General features: G+C 44.0%; 1 protein-coding gene across 4 annotated transcripts in view; it reads right to left on the bottom strand.

The window, feature by feature from the left end:
* GRIP2 (glutamate receptor interacting protein 2) overlaps nucleotides 1-15,980 on the bottom strand; it is a 480,102-nt gene that overhangs the window by 2,309 nt on the left and 461,813 nt on the right. The window contains exons 20-23 of one of the 4 annotated variants that reach the window (XM_073351295.1): nucleotides 12,344-12,533; nucleotides 8,977-9,097; nucleotides 4,741-4,980; nucleotides 2,577-2,723 (exon numbers count right to left, since the gene is read on the bottom strand). In XM_073351295.1, coding sequence (XP_073207396.1) covers nucleotides 2,577-2,723; nucleotides 4,741-4,980; nucleotides 8,977-9,097; nucleotides 12,344-12,533 — 698 coding nt within the window. Of the gene's footprint in view, nucleotides 1-2,576; nucleotides 2,724-4,740; nucleotides 4,981-8,928; nucleotides 9,098-9,361; nucleotides 9,502-12,343; nucleotides 12,534-15,980 lie in introns of those variants that run through there. The other 3 variants (XM_073351294.1, XM_073351297.1, XM_073351298.1) reach the window with 3 other exon arrangements.

Below are 15,980 nucleotides of genomic sequence, written 5' to 3'. Positions count from 1 at the left end.
AGTGGGAAAGAACAAAAAAACATTCGTTAACTGCAAAATCCAAGAATGCCACTAGAACTGAGACCTGGCACTGGAGAGGAGTCCCTATGAATACAGTCTGTCTGGAAGCCCTGAAATTCCTTCAGCCCTGAATGGGATTTCCCAGGACTGTAGGAATTGCAGCAGCAGTCAGCAAACTGCACCATCTCGTCCAGCTATAAAGTCTCCTTAATAGGAAAACTATACAATCACACAAATAGAAAGGACAAAAACTCACTGAGCTTCCACATTCTGCAGGTTCAGATCTGGGGATTTGTTTCAGGCTGATCTCTAATCCAATCTCATCAGATCTTGGATCTGGTATCAAAACAGAATCTTTGCCTGCTTTCCTACTCCCCAACATCCTCAAGCTGCTCCAAAAACCACAACAGATACTTCACCTATTGGCACAAGCAGCAGCAGGTGGTCTAAATTTTCATTTTATACCCAGTTTAAACCTGGTCCTAATTCTCAGAGATTCTGAGCACCTGCAGCTCCCACTGACTTTAATGGAAAATAAGGGTGTTCAGCAACTAGGAGAATCACACTTCTGGTCTTTTGAGCCACCCGCTCTACTGTTAGACAAACAGAACAGCATCTTTCAGCAGACATGCATTTGAGTGGATTATAGGCACCTATCTTATGTATTATTTTTTAACTTGTGTATGTATATATGCATTGTTGAGACTGCTAGAAACAAGCTCTGTTCTTCCAGGGGTTTGCAGAGCACAGCTGGTGCACAGTGGAGGTTTCTAAAGCATTCTCTGGAGACCGCAAGCCCTCCCTGCAGAACTCGGAAGAAAGAGCCAACTTTTCTAGCTGTCTTCAGTGGAAGTTCAAACATATTCCAAGGTTAAATCACCTGCAATATGAACTACTTAGGGGCAAACGCTCCCCCTCCTGTGATTAGCCAGAGTAGATGAGCTTGAGGCAGGGATGTCCCCAGGACTGAAGAATGGAATTTCCTTTCCGTCTCAGCCCCTCCCCCCGAGCTGAAGTAGCATCTGGAGCAAGGCTGGGCCTCCTTTACAGGGCAACGGATGGTGGATCCATGTAGCTCCCTCTCACAGGCTCCTCTGGGCTCATTAAGTGCCCATGGAGCTGCACTCAATGACACAGGATGGGCTCCCCAATTGCCACGCATGTTGTAGAACTGCACTGGTTCCAAGGTAGACAGGTCCCTTCATAGCTATGGAGGAAGGAGTGGCTGCATCTACTCCTCACTGGGAAGCGATCTAGGAAGACTTTTAGACTATCAGCTCCACGCTGAAGCATCTTCAGTGCCCCTTCTCTATGTTTTTTCCTTGGATTCGTCGATAGCAATATTTCTGCAAAGCCCTCGTTCAGCACAACCCTCAACGCCAGTACGATAGCTACAACAGAAGACAACTTTGTCTCCTTGTACGTCTACAATGGACCAAGAAGAGACATTGAAGTTGGGGATTGTCAAAGTCTCTGCTCCCGTTAAGATTTCATGCACACACACACAGAACGCTTGGCATTCACTTGGATAGCGACACATCCAGCATTCACCCGAAATGCAGCTGCAGAGCCTAATTGGTGCAAGAACGAACAAGAGGCTAATCTTTTATTGGAGGCTGAGAAGGAATAGCTGTATACCAGCCAACTGGCTACGGACTATCACAAACCCAAATCAGGCTCCCTGTGCTGCTGCCAGTTTTTCAGTTACCTGATGTACAGAATATATTTGAGCTAACTGGGGCACTGAGCCCCCGCCCCTCACTTAAAATTAGTAAAAATAAAACGTCCTTATGAGAGTTTCAAGACTTCTAATGTGGTTACAAAACCCACAAGTGGCAATGCCTTCTCTAGCTGACTGTGCTCTTCCTGTTGCTATCAGAGTTGAGCTTGCTGCACTACAGCTATGTATTTAAGTCTCTTGGAAATATCTAAAGCCAGTCCCCACCCATGCCCCATTACTATTCTCTCCATGGTGGTCAAATATATCTGCATATGTTGTGGACCGTGTTTACTGCATATTGTATTTCGTTTCTGCAGCAAATATGCGGTGGCTCAGGAGTCATTAGGGGAAGTGAGTCTAGGAACAACAACACCTCACTTGAAGTGTGTGTTTCCTAGAATTCTCTATGCATATGCAAGATGGCTATGCACTGAACTTCAAGCAGACCATTTAAATACACATGGAACTGCACATGCTGTCTTGCTTTGACTGATGTGCCAAACTCTGGTTTACCTGAAAAGTCCCCCTGATGCACCAGGGAAAGGATGAAAAGGACTTTCCGCCTAGCACTAGAGAGAAATCTAGGCTGTGCGGTTTGGAGCTGGATGCCAACTTCCCCAAAATAATGGGCGATTCTGATCTGGAGCTCAGGTCCAACTCTGCTACATAGTAATCCCTTAGTGTAACACTCTAGCTAGCTCCAGATGCATCGTAATGCTAAGGGCTGAGTAGCTAGCTGCTTACCTACTAGCTTTTATAAAGTTGGTGTCACCTTAGTGGAATCTTACAAACTTCTCTCTTCCTCTCAGTTGCTCACTCATTTCCTATCTCCAGAGCTGTACTTTGCATTCCTTACCTGAAGGACTCTGTCGTAAGGTTTGAGGCCACACTGATCAGCCGGCCCATTGGGACGGATCATATTTACATAGACACCTTTCTCCAACAGGCCATCAGAGACACTGAATCCAAAGTCTTCACTCTCTGGGTCCTTGTGGAGTGTCATCTGCATGGAAAGGCATTGAACAAGAAATTCTAATGCAGTATGAGCCACAGATACATGAGAGAAGCATGGCAGGAACTCCTCAGGTAATGTGTCCAGTACAGTAGTGTGATTCTGCTCTGGGTCTAATGGTGGGGTTTTGCTTGGACTGAGTAGTAAACATTGGTTGTCTGTTAGTTTTGAGAGGAGTTTAATTTAAACTTGTGCACACACTGCCAGCTGTTTATACAGGTCACATGCTCAGATGCTTTGGCAATGGGCACAAAATTCACAAACAAATCTTCTGCCCTTGCTTGGGGGAGAACAAGAACGTTTAAGTAGAGTTATAAATCACAAGTTTTTGGATAACCTCCAAAGAGGTGGACACTACCGGTCAAATAATGGAATTTTTAATCAATGGGGCAACTCATTTGCTTTGAGCTATTCTAGGCATCTTGTGTGTCCACCATGCAAGCCTATGGTGCTGAAAATCTGAATGAAATTAATTGACAAACATGAGTGTTTCCAAGCAGGTTGTTGAATTATTTACAGCTCTTACAGATTTTTAATCTTGGTGGCTTATCCAATAGCTTGCTTCAGAGACATCACACTGATGAGTTTTAACACCATTAAGAAAATGTAGTAAAATGATGAAACCACAGTCCCCTCAAAATTGGGTCAGTGTTCGCAATTTGTGACAGTGGATTGGGGTGTGACTGGGCTTCAAACTGGTACTGTTTTCGGCTTTGCGCCATTTTGGTTTTGCCCTTTTACCGCCTCAACCTGATCTGCCTTTTCCTGGATGCTCCAATGTTAGGAATTGCCAGACTGTGGCGTTACCAGCACCAATAGTGAGTAGCACCAAATTCACAACAGTGCTGGCTAGAGCTGGAGCTGCTGCCTCCCTCCAGCTTCTCAAGGACTAGAGCATCTCCACCACCAGCCATTCAGACAGCTGACACTGAGCCAGCTGCCTGGGGTCAGATCAGAGAAGAGCTGCTGTACTGTGCTGAACCCACTTTAAGCCTCTCTCCTCCTTTCTTCCCTCCTCTCCAGCAGCAAAGGCAGCTGGTAGCTCATCCACCCCAGCAGTGAAAGCAATATTTCTGCCTGACAGGAGACACATCAGGACAGATCTTTTCAATGCCCCTAGCCAGAGAAGCAGTGGCCCTCAGCCAGCGAGAGCCAGCTCAGCACACTCTATTTGGAGTCATATTTTGGCAACACAGTTGGGAATTGTGGGGTTGTGGGCACAGCATCTCCCCACAAATTAAATCCAGAAGGTGGAGGCAGTGTATTATTGCCATCACCACCACCATCAACTACCTGTGATGAATACCATCGTATTCTCCCTTTGCCCCCAAGGAACTTGGCGTGCAGTAGCTATGTTCTAGCTCAGTGTTAGACTTTGGCCTAGTCCACACTTAAAACATAAACAGAGAGGGGTGCAAGCCACAAAGCTGGCATTAGAATTCTCCCAAAGTTTGGCGATGTGGGGTAGAGATCTAGGGTCAATATGTCTGAGTCCATCTCTAGGTGGGAGCAAAGACCACTGCTGCTATGTTCTAGCTGGAGGCCACCTCCCCATTAATCTGACACCCTGAGAACATTTACCAAAGAGATAAAGGAAGTGTTAATTCAAATTGACATTTGAAATGTTTCGTTTGACCCAAATGGAATATTTTCCATTTTTTGGGGGGAGGGGGGAGGAGAAACATTTCCTCCCCTGCCCCTTTCAGTTAAAAAACTAACCAATTTTTCTTTTCGTTTTTCAATTTGGTGGCTGATCCGGGAAAATATAAATAAAATATTGGCTCAGCTGTAGACATGGCTGACTTGTATTATGCTGGGAACAAATCACAGAAAAGTCACTTCCCAGCAGAATATTTCTCCTGCCGTCCTGTTTGGCAGGGAACATGCAGTATAAGAGCAAGTTCCCGGACAGTTTCAGGGTGCAAACCCCACCGTAACCCCAACAATGTTATTTGTAACCGAGGGATCCTCGGCGTAACACTGAAGTGACCTCTGTCTAAACACAGACCTTGTGCAACTCGAGAGGGGTTGGAGACATGATTTCCTGCACCTCCTCCTTAATCTTCCTCATCTCCAGATTCCTCTCATTCTTCTTGGTGGGAGTGATGCTGCTGTCGCTCTGCCCTTCGTCGCAGCAGTTGGCGTTTCCTTTCCTCAGTGGGCTCAATCCGGACTCACTAACCGAGTCCACGAGCAGTTTGCTCCCTTCCAGACCCAGGCTGTGCACGCTCCCTGTCATGATGGAGGCCTGTGGATAAGGTGGTAAGTTAGTTCAATGAAAGTTTGAGTGGCAAGCGACTGATGGACCCTAGAAGAACAAAAGCAACTTAGAGAGAAGCAGGAGACACACAATGTTCAGCACCAACCAGGGGGAGATGTAATTCTGACCCCAATGGTAGCACTAGTAGTCACTTCCGGCTGGCTATAGGAGCCACTTACAGAAAGGGCAGGCATCTCGGCAAACGCTCCTTGCTTCTTGTCAGAAATCTTTAGCCAGTTTTCCCCCCCATGGAAAAATGGAGGGAACATTTTTGATAAAAACCACTTGTACACCTTTTATGTACAAACACACACACAAAATGGAGGTACTTGTTCAAGGAACTGATAGAAAAGAATGCTTAAATTAATGCATATCTAGCTGAAATGCCCTTAACTCAACCATCAACTCCCAGCAGTCTCTAGGAGGAGTTCAACGTTATCTTTTCATACACTCAGAATGGCCAACAGACAGTGGAACAAGCTTACAGTGAAACTATTACACAGCAAGGTAGACTCAAAATCCTCTCTCTTGTCAATATGTCAAAATATGCAAGTTATACTGCCAGCTACAGGTTGTTTAGAGCAAGGTTGGGCTTTGGAGACAGAGAGATAGTTCCTTCAAACAGTCTGGGCCTGGAGAAGTGATCTTTTCGCTTCTGAAACTGGTTTCCCTCTTAAGTGATGGGTTTTGCTTCACAGAAACTCAATGTCATTCTATGGACATCTTGGGAAGGACATTATAGGGTCTGAAACACTGATTTGCTGACACCACTGTAGTTCATAGACTAACAGCTCAGTGAGGCAGCACCAGGGGAATGAAATTGGCACACACATTATTGGGAAAGATGTGGACAAATTGGAGAAAGTCCAGACAAGAGCAACAGAATTGATCAAAGGTCTAGAAAACATCACCTACAAGAGAAGACTGAAAACACTGGGTTTGTTTAGTCTGGAGAACAGAAAACTGATGGGAGAACATGATAACAGTCTTCAAGTCCATAAAAGGTTATTATAAAGAGAAAGGTGATAAATTGTTCTCCTTAACCACTAAAAGGACAAGGGAAGTAGTAATGGGCTTAAAATGCAGCAGGGAAGATTTAGATTATACATTAGGAAAAAATTCCTAACTGTGAAAGTAGTTAAGTACTGGAATGGATTATTTTGGGAGGCTGTGGAATCTCCAACATTGGAAGTTTTTAAGACCAGGTTAGACAGGGATAGCACAGGGATGGTCGGATAATACTTAGTCCTGCCTCAGTGCAGGGGACTGGACTGAACGACCTATGGAGATCCCTTTCAGACCTACATTTCTATGGATTGTAGGGCAACTTATGGCTTCTTCACTATGGAAGCATACAGAAAATCCCTTCCTCTTTAGTACCCTTGTGCAGAAAGAGCTCAGAATGCTTCAAGCCAGCATTCTTTGGATGTAAGGGAGTGAGAGCCACTAGCACTGCAAATAGGGCTAAATACCCCAGAGATTGTGTGTCTAACTACCCTGAAGAGAGATGTGACCATGGACCCTGGCAAGCAGCAGGAGGCAGACATGGGAGGAGCACATGCTACATGTGTTCTAGAGATACAACAAAGACAACAAGCAATATGCTTCCCCCCATGCCTGTGCCTGCCTACTCAGGTATAAAACCTTCAGCCAGATGCACTCTGATTTTGCACCATCTCCCTATAATATAGCTCTGGGATTATGGCATTCAAAAGGATGGGAGGATAGTTTCTCGGCATGCCACCATACCTCTAGTTTGCCAGCCTGCTCTGTTCTTACAAGCAGGAAGGGAACTGAAATATACCAAAATCTGGATCTCGGAGAAGGATTCTGGTAGGTTTTGATACCATACCTGCTTCCAGAGCTGCAGTATGTTGCGAGTGCATTTGTCTGCAATGGCTAAGCAAGACAATACCTTGAGTTCCACAGCAGGTTTTCCAGCCAAGAAATTAAGATTTTATCAGGAGTGCTGGAACAATTTGTATAGTGGGATGCTGAGAGCTATTGAACCAAACTATAAATCTTGTATATAATGGAAACCACTTCAAGCCAGGGGATGCAGCAGCTCCCCACAGCACCCCTAGTTCCGGCACCTACGGATTTTATGTCAAGAGGTGGCAGCCTTCATTTAGGAAAATTGATCAAGCCTTTTAAAAAAAGTTAATATGAAATTAGGTAGCATTTAGGACCAGTCACCCTTTATAGCATCCCTTTAAAGATCCCCCTATGTAGAAAAGTCTCTGTCTGGCAACGTTTTTCATTAAAGGGATTATACTGATCAAAGCTAAGGAATGAGTCAAGAAATCAGTGTGTGCAGCCTCAACTGGTTCCAGGACACACAATCTATTTAAATTAGTAATGAACAGTTTAATTCCAAGGTTCAAGCTCAGTTCTCTTAAATGTCAACAGGCACAAGAAAAAAAAATGAAAGGTAGGGAGCAGATAGCAAAACTCAGCAGTGGCGAGTCAATGACCAGCCACTGGTGTGCAATAGTGAAAGAGTCACCTGATTAAGCATGTAAATAAATCCTTCCCTCCAATGGAGGATTTAATTCACCTGTGTTAGCGTCAGATAGCTAGAGAGATCAGATCAGTCTGCTTTGGCTTGGAACAACGGAGGAGAATAATTAAACAGATTCTTGTGGCTGTGTGAAATATACCTGCAATATCCTCATTTTCCTGAAGAGGGTGGTGAATGGAAACCTTATGTTTTTTAAATTCCCTGTCACTTTCACTGCTTTATGTGAACTGCAAAACTCAAATACCCAAACTTCACTGGAGAAAATGCCAAAAATTCAAAGCCCATTGAATTCCATGGATCTTAAGTCTAGAGAGTCACTTTACAATGTGCTCTAAGTAGGGAGCAGTGCATTGTTGGACTGCCCCAAGAGCAGCCTGGGATGCAAAGTCACAAAGTTCCTCCTGGTCTCACTGTTGCTCCAGACCTATACGCAGTATAGCATACGTTACCTTGTGTGCCAATGCGGTTTTGCTGGCCAAGCGTCTTTTGGGGGGACAAGGGGTCAAGCAAAGTGGAGCCAAGGATCCATGCAGTCCTCACCTGCCTGCACAGATCCGGGGGAGCACCAGCTGCACAGAACCTGCTTCCACTCCTGTGCTGCAAAATGTGATACAGGCAGCTCACCTTACACTCCTCACTCCTTTGCATCACTGCAAAAGCCAGGCTACAATCTGGTCTTCTGTAATGACTGACGCCTAGATTAGAAGATGGATATTCAGCCAGTCCTGCTAGTGCAGGGTTGTTCCTTACAGAACTTACTAGTGATTTTTAAAGTGGTTTCTGAACAGGGATTTCCTGCTTTACTTTCTCCACAAGGTTTTAAATTCCAACCTGCCCATCCCACAGCCAGAGACAATAAAAGGACTTCCAAAGTGTTGTGGGTAAAGGCAAGAGAGTAGGCCATGAAGAAAGGAAACACTATGTCTACAGGAAGCTGCTGCCTTCTTGTAAATTTTCCCAAGGGGTGGGGTGGGGGTTGAATGAAAACCAATCATTTATCCATCTTACTGAACCAGCAGCGGGTGTAAACACATCTGAATGCAAGGTATGTGCTGGACTCTCAGACATCTAAAGTAAGTCAACTGTTCAGTACCCACATTTTTTGGACCCATTTTGGCCAATCTGCAGAGCTTGTCAATCAGAAATACTTCTTCAATGGAGTGTTTGCCATTTGATAGGAAGATTTAGATATTTTATGACTATTGTTTGGTGAGCTATGAAGCTGATCAAAACAAGAAAAGCTTTTTGTGAATACTTTGACAGTTGATGGGAAAAAAACCAAAGAGACTATTAACAGATGAGTAGAGTGATCTGAAAGTACAGATATTCCAAGGGATCAAACTCGGATAGAATCCTTACCCCCCCCCCCACCCACAGATATAGTCAACATTTAGCATACAAGGGGAAACACTTACTACAAGTGGCGAGAATGGACTGGTTAGAACAATTCCAAGTTGATTTACCTCGATCTCCCTCAAAAGTTCAGACTGGCCGCATGTTTCCAAGTCCTCCAAAGCTTCTCCAAAAACACGCCAAAAACTATCCTCGTGAGCAGTCTCAAGGCCGTTTTGGCGGTTGGGATATCTGTTGTAACGTAGGAACCAAAAATTGTCAGCACTCTTCTGCAGCGGGAAGAAAGCCGCAAGGCTAGAGCAAATGGCTCACCAGTAAAAGCAGAGACTTGAAGAGTCTTCATATACAAAAGCAAACAATATGAACTTTTCAGGCAAGAGAGTCCAAATACAAAACCTCCATGCACTTACTAACAGGGCAAAAGTCCTTCAAAGGAAGAATTAAGTTGGTGTAGTAATGTCAAGTTCAAAAGGGTAAATAAAAAGTGTCTGTAGGAAGACTGTAGGTTTAGGAAGACGTTTTGGTGAAACAGAGAAGTGAAAGAAAAAAGGATGCATTATGGGTAAACCAGGAGCCTCAGAGACTGTTAGTACAAAGGCTGATGGGACAGAGTTCAGATCTGAGACACAGAACACCTGAGAAGAGAGAAAAACACAGAGGGTAACAGACATGGTGAGAAAATGATAAATACATTAGGTCTCTGTGAGAGTAAATAATGTAGAGAGATGTATATAAAATGATTTGCCTGAGCCTAGACAAGTCAATAACACTGCAATTAACAACACAGGGAACTTTAGAGTACAACTCATATGACCCAGCATTTGCTTTAACTTAAGATGTATTTATCACATGGACAGCAGTGAGGGGAACTGGACAACATAGTCAAATAGATCTTCTCTCTTATGTCTTTGAAACAGTGGCTGCACTTACAACATTTCTACCCATTTAAATGTTTTCACGAGATGTACCAGTATTCCCTGTTACATGTGGAAGAAATCTCTCTCAAACTGGTAGAAATATTTGCAGTGCAATACTGGGTAAATACTGATTTTCCCATCACTGCAGCGCCTGTATCTCTGTTAGTGAGCCATTAGACATGATGCGGGAGTACAGTATTTAGATCTCTAAAGCAAATGATAATTGAATGCACTGAAGTGGCTTGATAGATTCATGGCAAGGGAATTATTAGCATTGTTTTGTGGATTGTGGGAGTGCCTAAAATATGCCAGGCACTGTGTAAAACAGCTCCTGAGACAAGGAACTCTCGATCTAATATTTTAAGGTCTCCAAGGAAGTTCTCTCTGTATGCCATACTGAGACACAGCAATGCATTATAAACCCAGCAGTTAGAGTCGGATAGTTCTACTGTATCTAACCTCAGCAATGCTGTCTTCTACCACTATTATTAGTAACTGCATCTATAAGATTCTCTCTCTGTGGTGTCTGGTGACAATTTACCTAGCTAAAATGGAGTCATTAATTTTTCAAATATGAGAAGCTTCTCCATCAGTCAATGCTATTTAACAAAGATCAAACATTCTATTATTTGAACACCAGTCAAAAAGCAGTTGATTTTTTTCATCGAATTAACTGAAGACTCCCCATTTCAAAAGCCCCACTTCCAGATCCATACTAATTTAGTCCCAGATCGTGCAAGGCTTTAAGCACATGCTTAACTTCATGCACTGCATGTAGCCCCATTGGCTTCAATGGGACTATTCACACTGCATAAATTTAAGCACACACGTCGATCAGTCTTTGCAGGATCAGGGTCTTAGTTGATTGCACTAGAGAGGCCAAAAGTTATCCAGTGACCCATTTTATAAAAATAAACAAGAACCCCTTTAGACTAAGACTGAAACCTGCTATTATAATGCCAAAGACTAACTTTGCTTCCCTTCCCTTCCCCATTCTCTTTCTTTGCTGTAAAGTTTCCAGTGAGACAGACGCTCCCGCCAGTTGGAGTCCCTCACGTCTGGAATCAGTAAGTCAAATCTATCATTATAAAAATGCATTCAGGGCTCCAGACTGGGGATCTTGCATCACTGGCACCAGTACCTTTTCTGGGTTGGAAACAGCTGGGGTTAGATAGGTTAATTGTTTTCTCCCTAAGACGACGACATGGTCTAATTGGCCCTCTGACTTGTGCATGTTGGTTTTCCAGAGCTGAGTCAGAATGGGTTGGGCTTCAAGAACCATTACTAAGGCTCAAATATGGTAGCTACAACTGTCAAGCAGCCACCCTTTCTTTCCAGCTTTACTATTTTAAATAGGTGGAAATGTCCATGAGATGATCTAATTTTTTGTTTTGACAAACAAAAATTTTAAAAAAACCAACCAAACAAACAAAAAAACCCACCACACCTCGCAACACACACAACTATGTGACATCTGGAGAATGTCAAGGGCAGGATTAGTCAATGAAGTAGGAACTCCTTTCACTGCGCGTAACTCAGTGAGGGGTCAGCTCCTCTTCCCCTCTCAGGGAAGCCCTGTGTAGAGCTGCCTAGCAATATCAGGGGTAGGAGAGGGAAAAAAGCAGGCGTGAATCTCAACAACAGAAGTTCCATGCAAAAGCGAAGAGTAGCTTCGCTCCCTTGCACCCACAGTGTTTATTTACAGGCATTTCTGCAGCACCTGCAGTAGCCTGAGCCAAGGGCTTGATTCTGCTGCTCTTGGTCACCTTGACTTCTTCAGCCGGACTAACTGGTGGAAGAAGGTACAACTCAAGGTGAGCCAGAGTGGGAGCAACAGGTCACGGCTTTAGGAGATAGTGCTATCAAGTTATTCTTTCATTGTAAAATATAGTGAAGCCAGCAGTAAGGGCTGCCTCTAACAGGTAATCCACTGTTTTAGGCAACCATGAAATAAAACTTAAGGGGGTTTGTGATACAATTTTTTTTTTATAACAACTGAAGACCTGCCTGCTTTAAGAAGAGAGATTCTGCTGCTCCTTGAAGACAGTTTCACTGTATAATGTCCTTGGCAAATTGCAGTGTTAATAAAAAAAGTGTCCTGCCAATGTAGTCTGAAGTGAAGACTTCATGGTGCATGATCTTTATCAAAGCCCTGTTGGTTAAGTTACCAATTTACTACGGGTCTAATTTTTTTTTAAAAACGATTACCTAACTGAAATTTGAGATTTGGTAGCAAACTGCAGCACTGCATGCACCTGATATCCCCCATGTGCATCCTCCCCCTGACACACACATACCCCCAACAGTGCACACCCCGCACTGTATGTGTTCAATATTGTAGATAATAACTGAATTCTCAGCAGTCACAACACAACTTAAGAATTTATTTGAACTGGGCAACTATTTGATTGTAGTTGGGAAGATATTAATAGGAACTATCCTGTCCACTCTCCATTCCTGACTCAACTGCTCCACCACGCACAAATACACCCTACACATTGCAAATACAATATGATGGACAACACAGTCAGTTTGGACATCCACATACACACACGCCTACCCGGTCTCCTCCCTGCTTCTTCCAGCTCCTTCATACCTGGTGGGTTTGTCCCAGTCATCTTCACTGAAACTTCCATCCATATAGGGATAGTTCTTCCTGGGATCCTCAGGAGGGGTGCTGTTCTTCTGCCTGCTAGGTCTCCATTCATGTGGATGTAGGGCAATGCCAACAGCCTGAGGTATGTACGTACCTAGGAAAGGCGGGCAGAGAGGAAGAGAGGGAAAAATAATTACACCTGGTTAGACAGTCAGAATGAAACATTAGATCCCAGAAAAGGATGGTCATGTGCTAAAGGCACTGGATTTGTTCTTAAAAAGATCAGAGTTCCATTCCAGGCTCTGCCACAGACTTCCTGCATGATCTTGGGGAAGTCATTTAATCTCTCAGTGCTTGGTTTCTCCCATCTGTAAAATGGGAATTAATAATACTTCTTTCCTCCCACCTGTATCTATCTATACTGTAGGGTCTTTGGGGCAGTGACCATCTCTTACTACGTGTCATCTTGACTGGGACCTCTACGTGCTACCATTATACAAATAAACAGTGAGATCAAAATAAAATCTGACAAAATATTTCATGCTCCTCTGCTGTTTCCATCTTCCCCACCTCAGTACGCAGGAGTAACTGTGCCCATTAGTAACAGGAGAGCTGAAGGAAGATATCTATACTGTGATACTACTACGAAGAGCAAAAAGTTACCCTTAAGTGCTGAAGTAGCTCCCAAACCCTGGTCCCTCACGTAACTGTATTGCCATTGGGTCAGAACTTTTAATGAGAACCCACTTGCTGGGGTAATGCAGAAGGCAGTATGAACTAGACTTTTGCCAGCTGACATTTTGTACTTGGCAGAGATCATTCTTAATGGCAGTGAATTCAATGCAGGAATTATTGCTTGTAAATTTCCAAAGCTTCTTAAAGGAATTTGGACACTCAATTCCCATTAGTTTTAAGGGATTTGGATGTCAGGTCCCATTTGAGAGCTCTGAAAATCCCATTGTAGATTAACTATTCCAGAGTCCTAATGGACACTCTCCCAGTTCACTTTAGTGTCCCAGACCCACTCTCAAGCTTCCAACTCCCCTGCTGTTGCCTCCCTTCGATGGGAAGACAGGCCCGTTCCTTTCTAACCAGCGAATTTTCAGGCTGCATGGTTCTCTGCCTTCAATGTATTTCCCAGCACAAAGATGTTACCCAGGAATACCTGCTTGCTTTCTCGTCAGAGATGGTTAACAGGTGTAATAGCTATACTTATAAAAGTAGCACACAGCACTTCCTATGCAAGCCTACTTTATTCTGAAGGTAAAAAGCATTACATAAAACATAATAAAAACAACAGAAGAACCTTCACACATGCTAATAAGTTTGCCAGAGTTAACCCCAACCCTAACATGGAGTTTTGGGAGGATCCATCCTTCAAACCCCCACCCAAAGGTGATTTTTGTGCTTACCAATCATCACAGTTTCAGCTCAGAACAAGCACCCAGTCCTTCCAACCCCATCTCTCCAAGGGGGTGGCTTCAAAGGGTTGATAAAGGAGGAAGTTCATTAGCATCCCCCCATCCCTGGTAGAGAAGGTACATGCAATGCCACAATAACCCATACACAACTGCATTTTTAACATAATGTACCCAAAAGGTATTAACCCTAATTCAATAAGGTTTAACTTAATTCCATAAGGTTTGTTTAGGATAACACAGGATTTTGTCAGTCTGCCACAGACACAAGGGGAAAAAAGCCATAAGAAGCAGGACAACACGAGTTTGGAAATAGCATCCAAATGTTGCTTTTCACATCTTAAAATCTCTCATGGTGAATGGAACTCTCACCTTTCAAGGAACATATCCATGCTGATGGAATCCATTGGTTGGTACCATCAGAGTCACCTGCCTAGCTGCCATTTTGCTGCACAAAATGTGAATTCTTGTTGGAAGAGAGTAAGGCCTGGTCTACATTTAAAAATTAGATTGATCTAGCTATGTCACTCAGGGCTGTGAAAAATGTCACTGGGCTGTGGTTAGGTTGACCTAACCCTGGCGTAGATGCAGCTGGGTCGATGGCGTGACCCTACAACCTCCTAATGACAACTGGCCACGGGGCACAGAGGGGTTATAGGAATTCTGTGAGTCTGATCTGTACATTCTGTTCACCACAGAATGCCATGTGAGGTCTGAAACAAACCCCGATGTCACATTGGTCATCAATATCATTGTGAAATACATGTTCGGATGTTGTGTAAGGCAGTGCTCCTCAAAGTGGTGGTCTGCAGACCGCTGCCGGACCGCGAGCCATCGGCTGCCAGTCTGCTCACACACTGGAAAAAAAATTGCCAGTCCCCCACATCAGATAACTCCTTACACCAGTGCTTCTCAAGCTATGTATAGACACTGAAAATATGTTCTTAAAGTCTGTCTGGGGGGGATTGGTCATCAGCAAAGGCGAAAAACAGGTTCTCTGCCAGACAAGAAGATGTTTATTCATTTACATATTTACATGTAAATGGAGCATTGCCTCATTCACAATAGGTCTCCTATCACCAGTCTGAACTGAAGGCAAATGAAAGATTGTGGGGTCTTCAGAAAGAAACTAATGAGGAGAGAAAATCAGCAGGGGTATGGGAGAGAACCCCCTTCTATTGGGATACATATCAAAGGTTTGCTCTACTGTATTTTGGGAGGCAAACAGGACACCATGGCACCCTTCACTGAGGGGGGAAAAGGACAGCGATTTTGCTTCATGGGTTCTCAGCCAGGCTTGCTGAAAACTCTGGAGAGAGCTTTGGGTGAGATAAGCTTCTTTAGACAAGAGAGTAACTTGTCAGTTAAAGTTTAGTCTCAAAAAAGTGTGTATTGATTTTGTTTGATATATAACCATTTGTTTCCAATATTCTTTACTCACTATACCTGAATCTCTGGTCTTTGACAATAAAACATATTCTTGTTTTCACTTTAAATATATCTAAGTGCTGTGGTGTTAAGCCAAGTGATGCTCTGGAGTTGAGTCTTACAAGCTGGTGCATACTGTGGGCTTGATCGTTCTGTGAGTGTCCATGGACAGAGGAGGGGCTGGACTCTGCAGGGAATGCTTGGAATAGTCGGGAGTTGGAGTGCACCTATTGCTACCTGCAGACAACCTGGCAGGCAGAGCTTGTGCTGCCCGAGGCTGTTGGTTTCAGGAAGCTGGTCCACAGCAGGCACAGACAAGACAGTTTCACGCTCAAGGCAGGTGATGGTGAGGTGCTTCCTACCCCTGAGGAGCACCACAGATGGAAGAACTCTTCTGTAGACCTAGCTACTGCCTCTCAGAGAGGTAGATTAACTACCTCAATGGAAAAACCTCTTCTGTCCATGTAGGAAACATCTACTTTTATGGCACTACAGTGGCACAGCTGCACCACCAGAGCTATGCTGCTATAGAAGCTGTAGTTTGGACATACCCTTTGACCTTGATCCGGCAAGGAGTGCCCCAGTACAGGCCCCTGTGCCTGTGAACAGTTCACTACAGGCTCAGGGACTGCAATTTATCTGGAGGAGACATGAAGAAGTGTATCTAACTAAAATATACACATGTGCCCAAAGAGCAGCAAGAGAAACTGGTTCATAGCTAGTACAAAGCAGTATAGCCCCTATGTGCACATAGC

Source organism: Lepidochelys kempii, chromosome 7 (assembly GCF_965140265.1).
Source record: "Lepidochelys kempii isolate rLepKem1 chromosome 7, rLepKem1.hap2, whole genome shotgun sequence".
Classification (NCBI taxonomy): domain Eukaryota; kingdom Metazoa; phylum Chordata; order Testudines; family Cheloniidae; genus Lepidochelys; species Lepidochelys kempii.
Note: the sequence above shows the minus strand (reverse complement) of the source record. Positions and strands in the feature narration are given on the sequence as shown.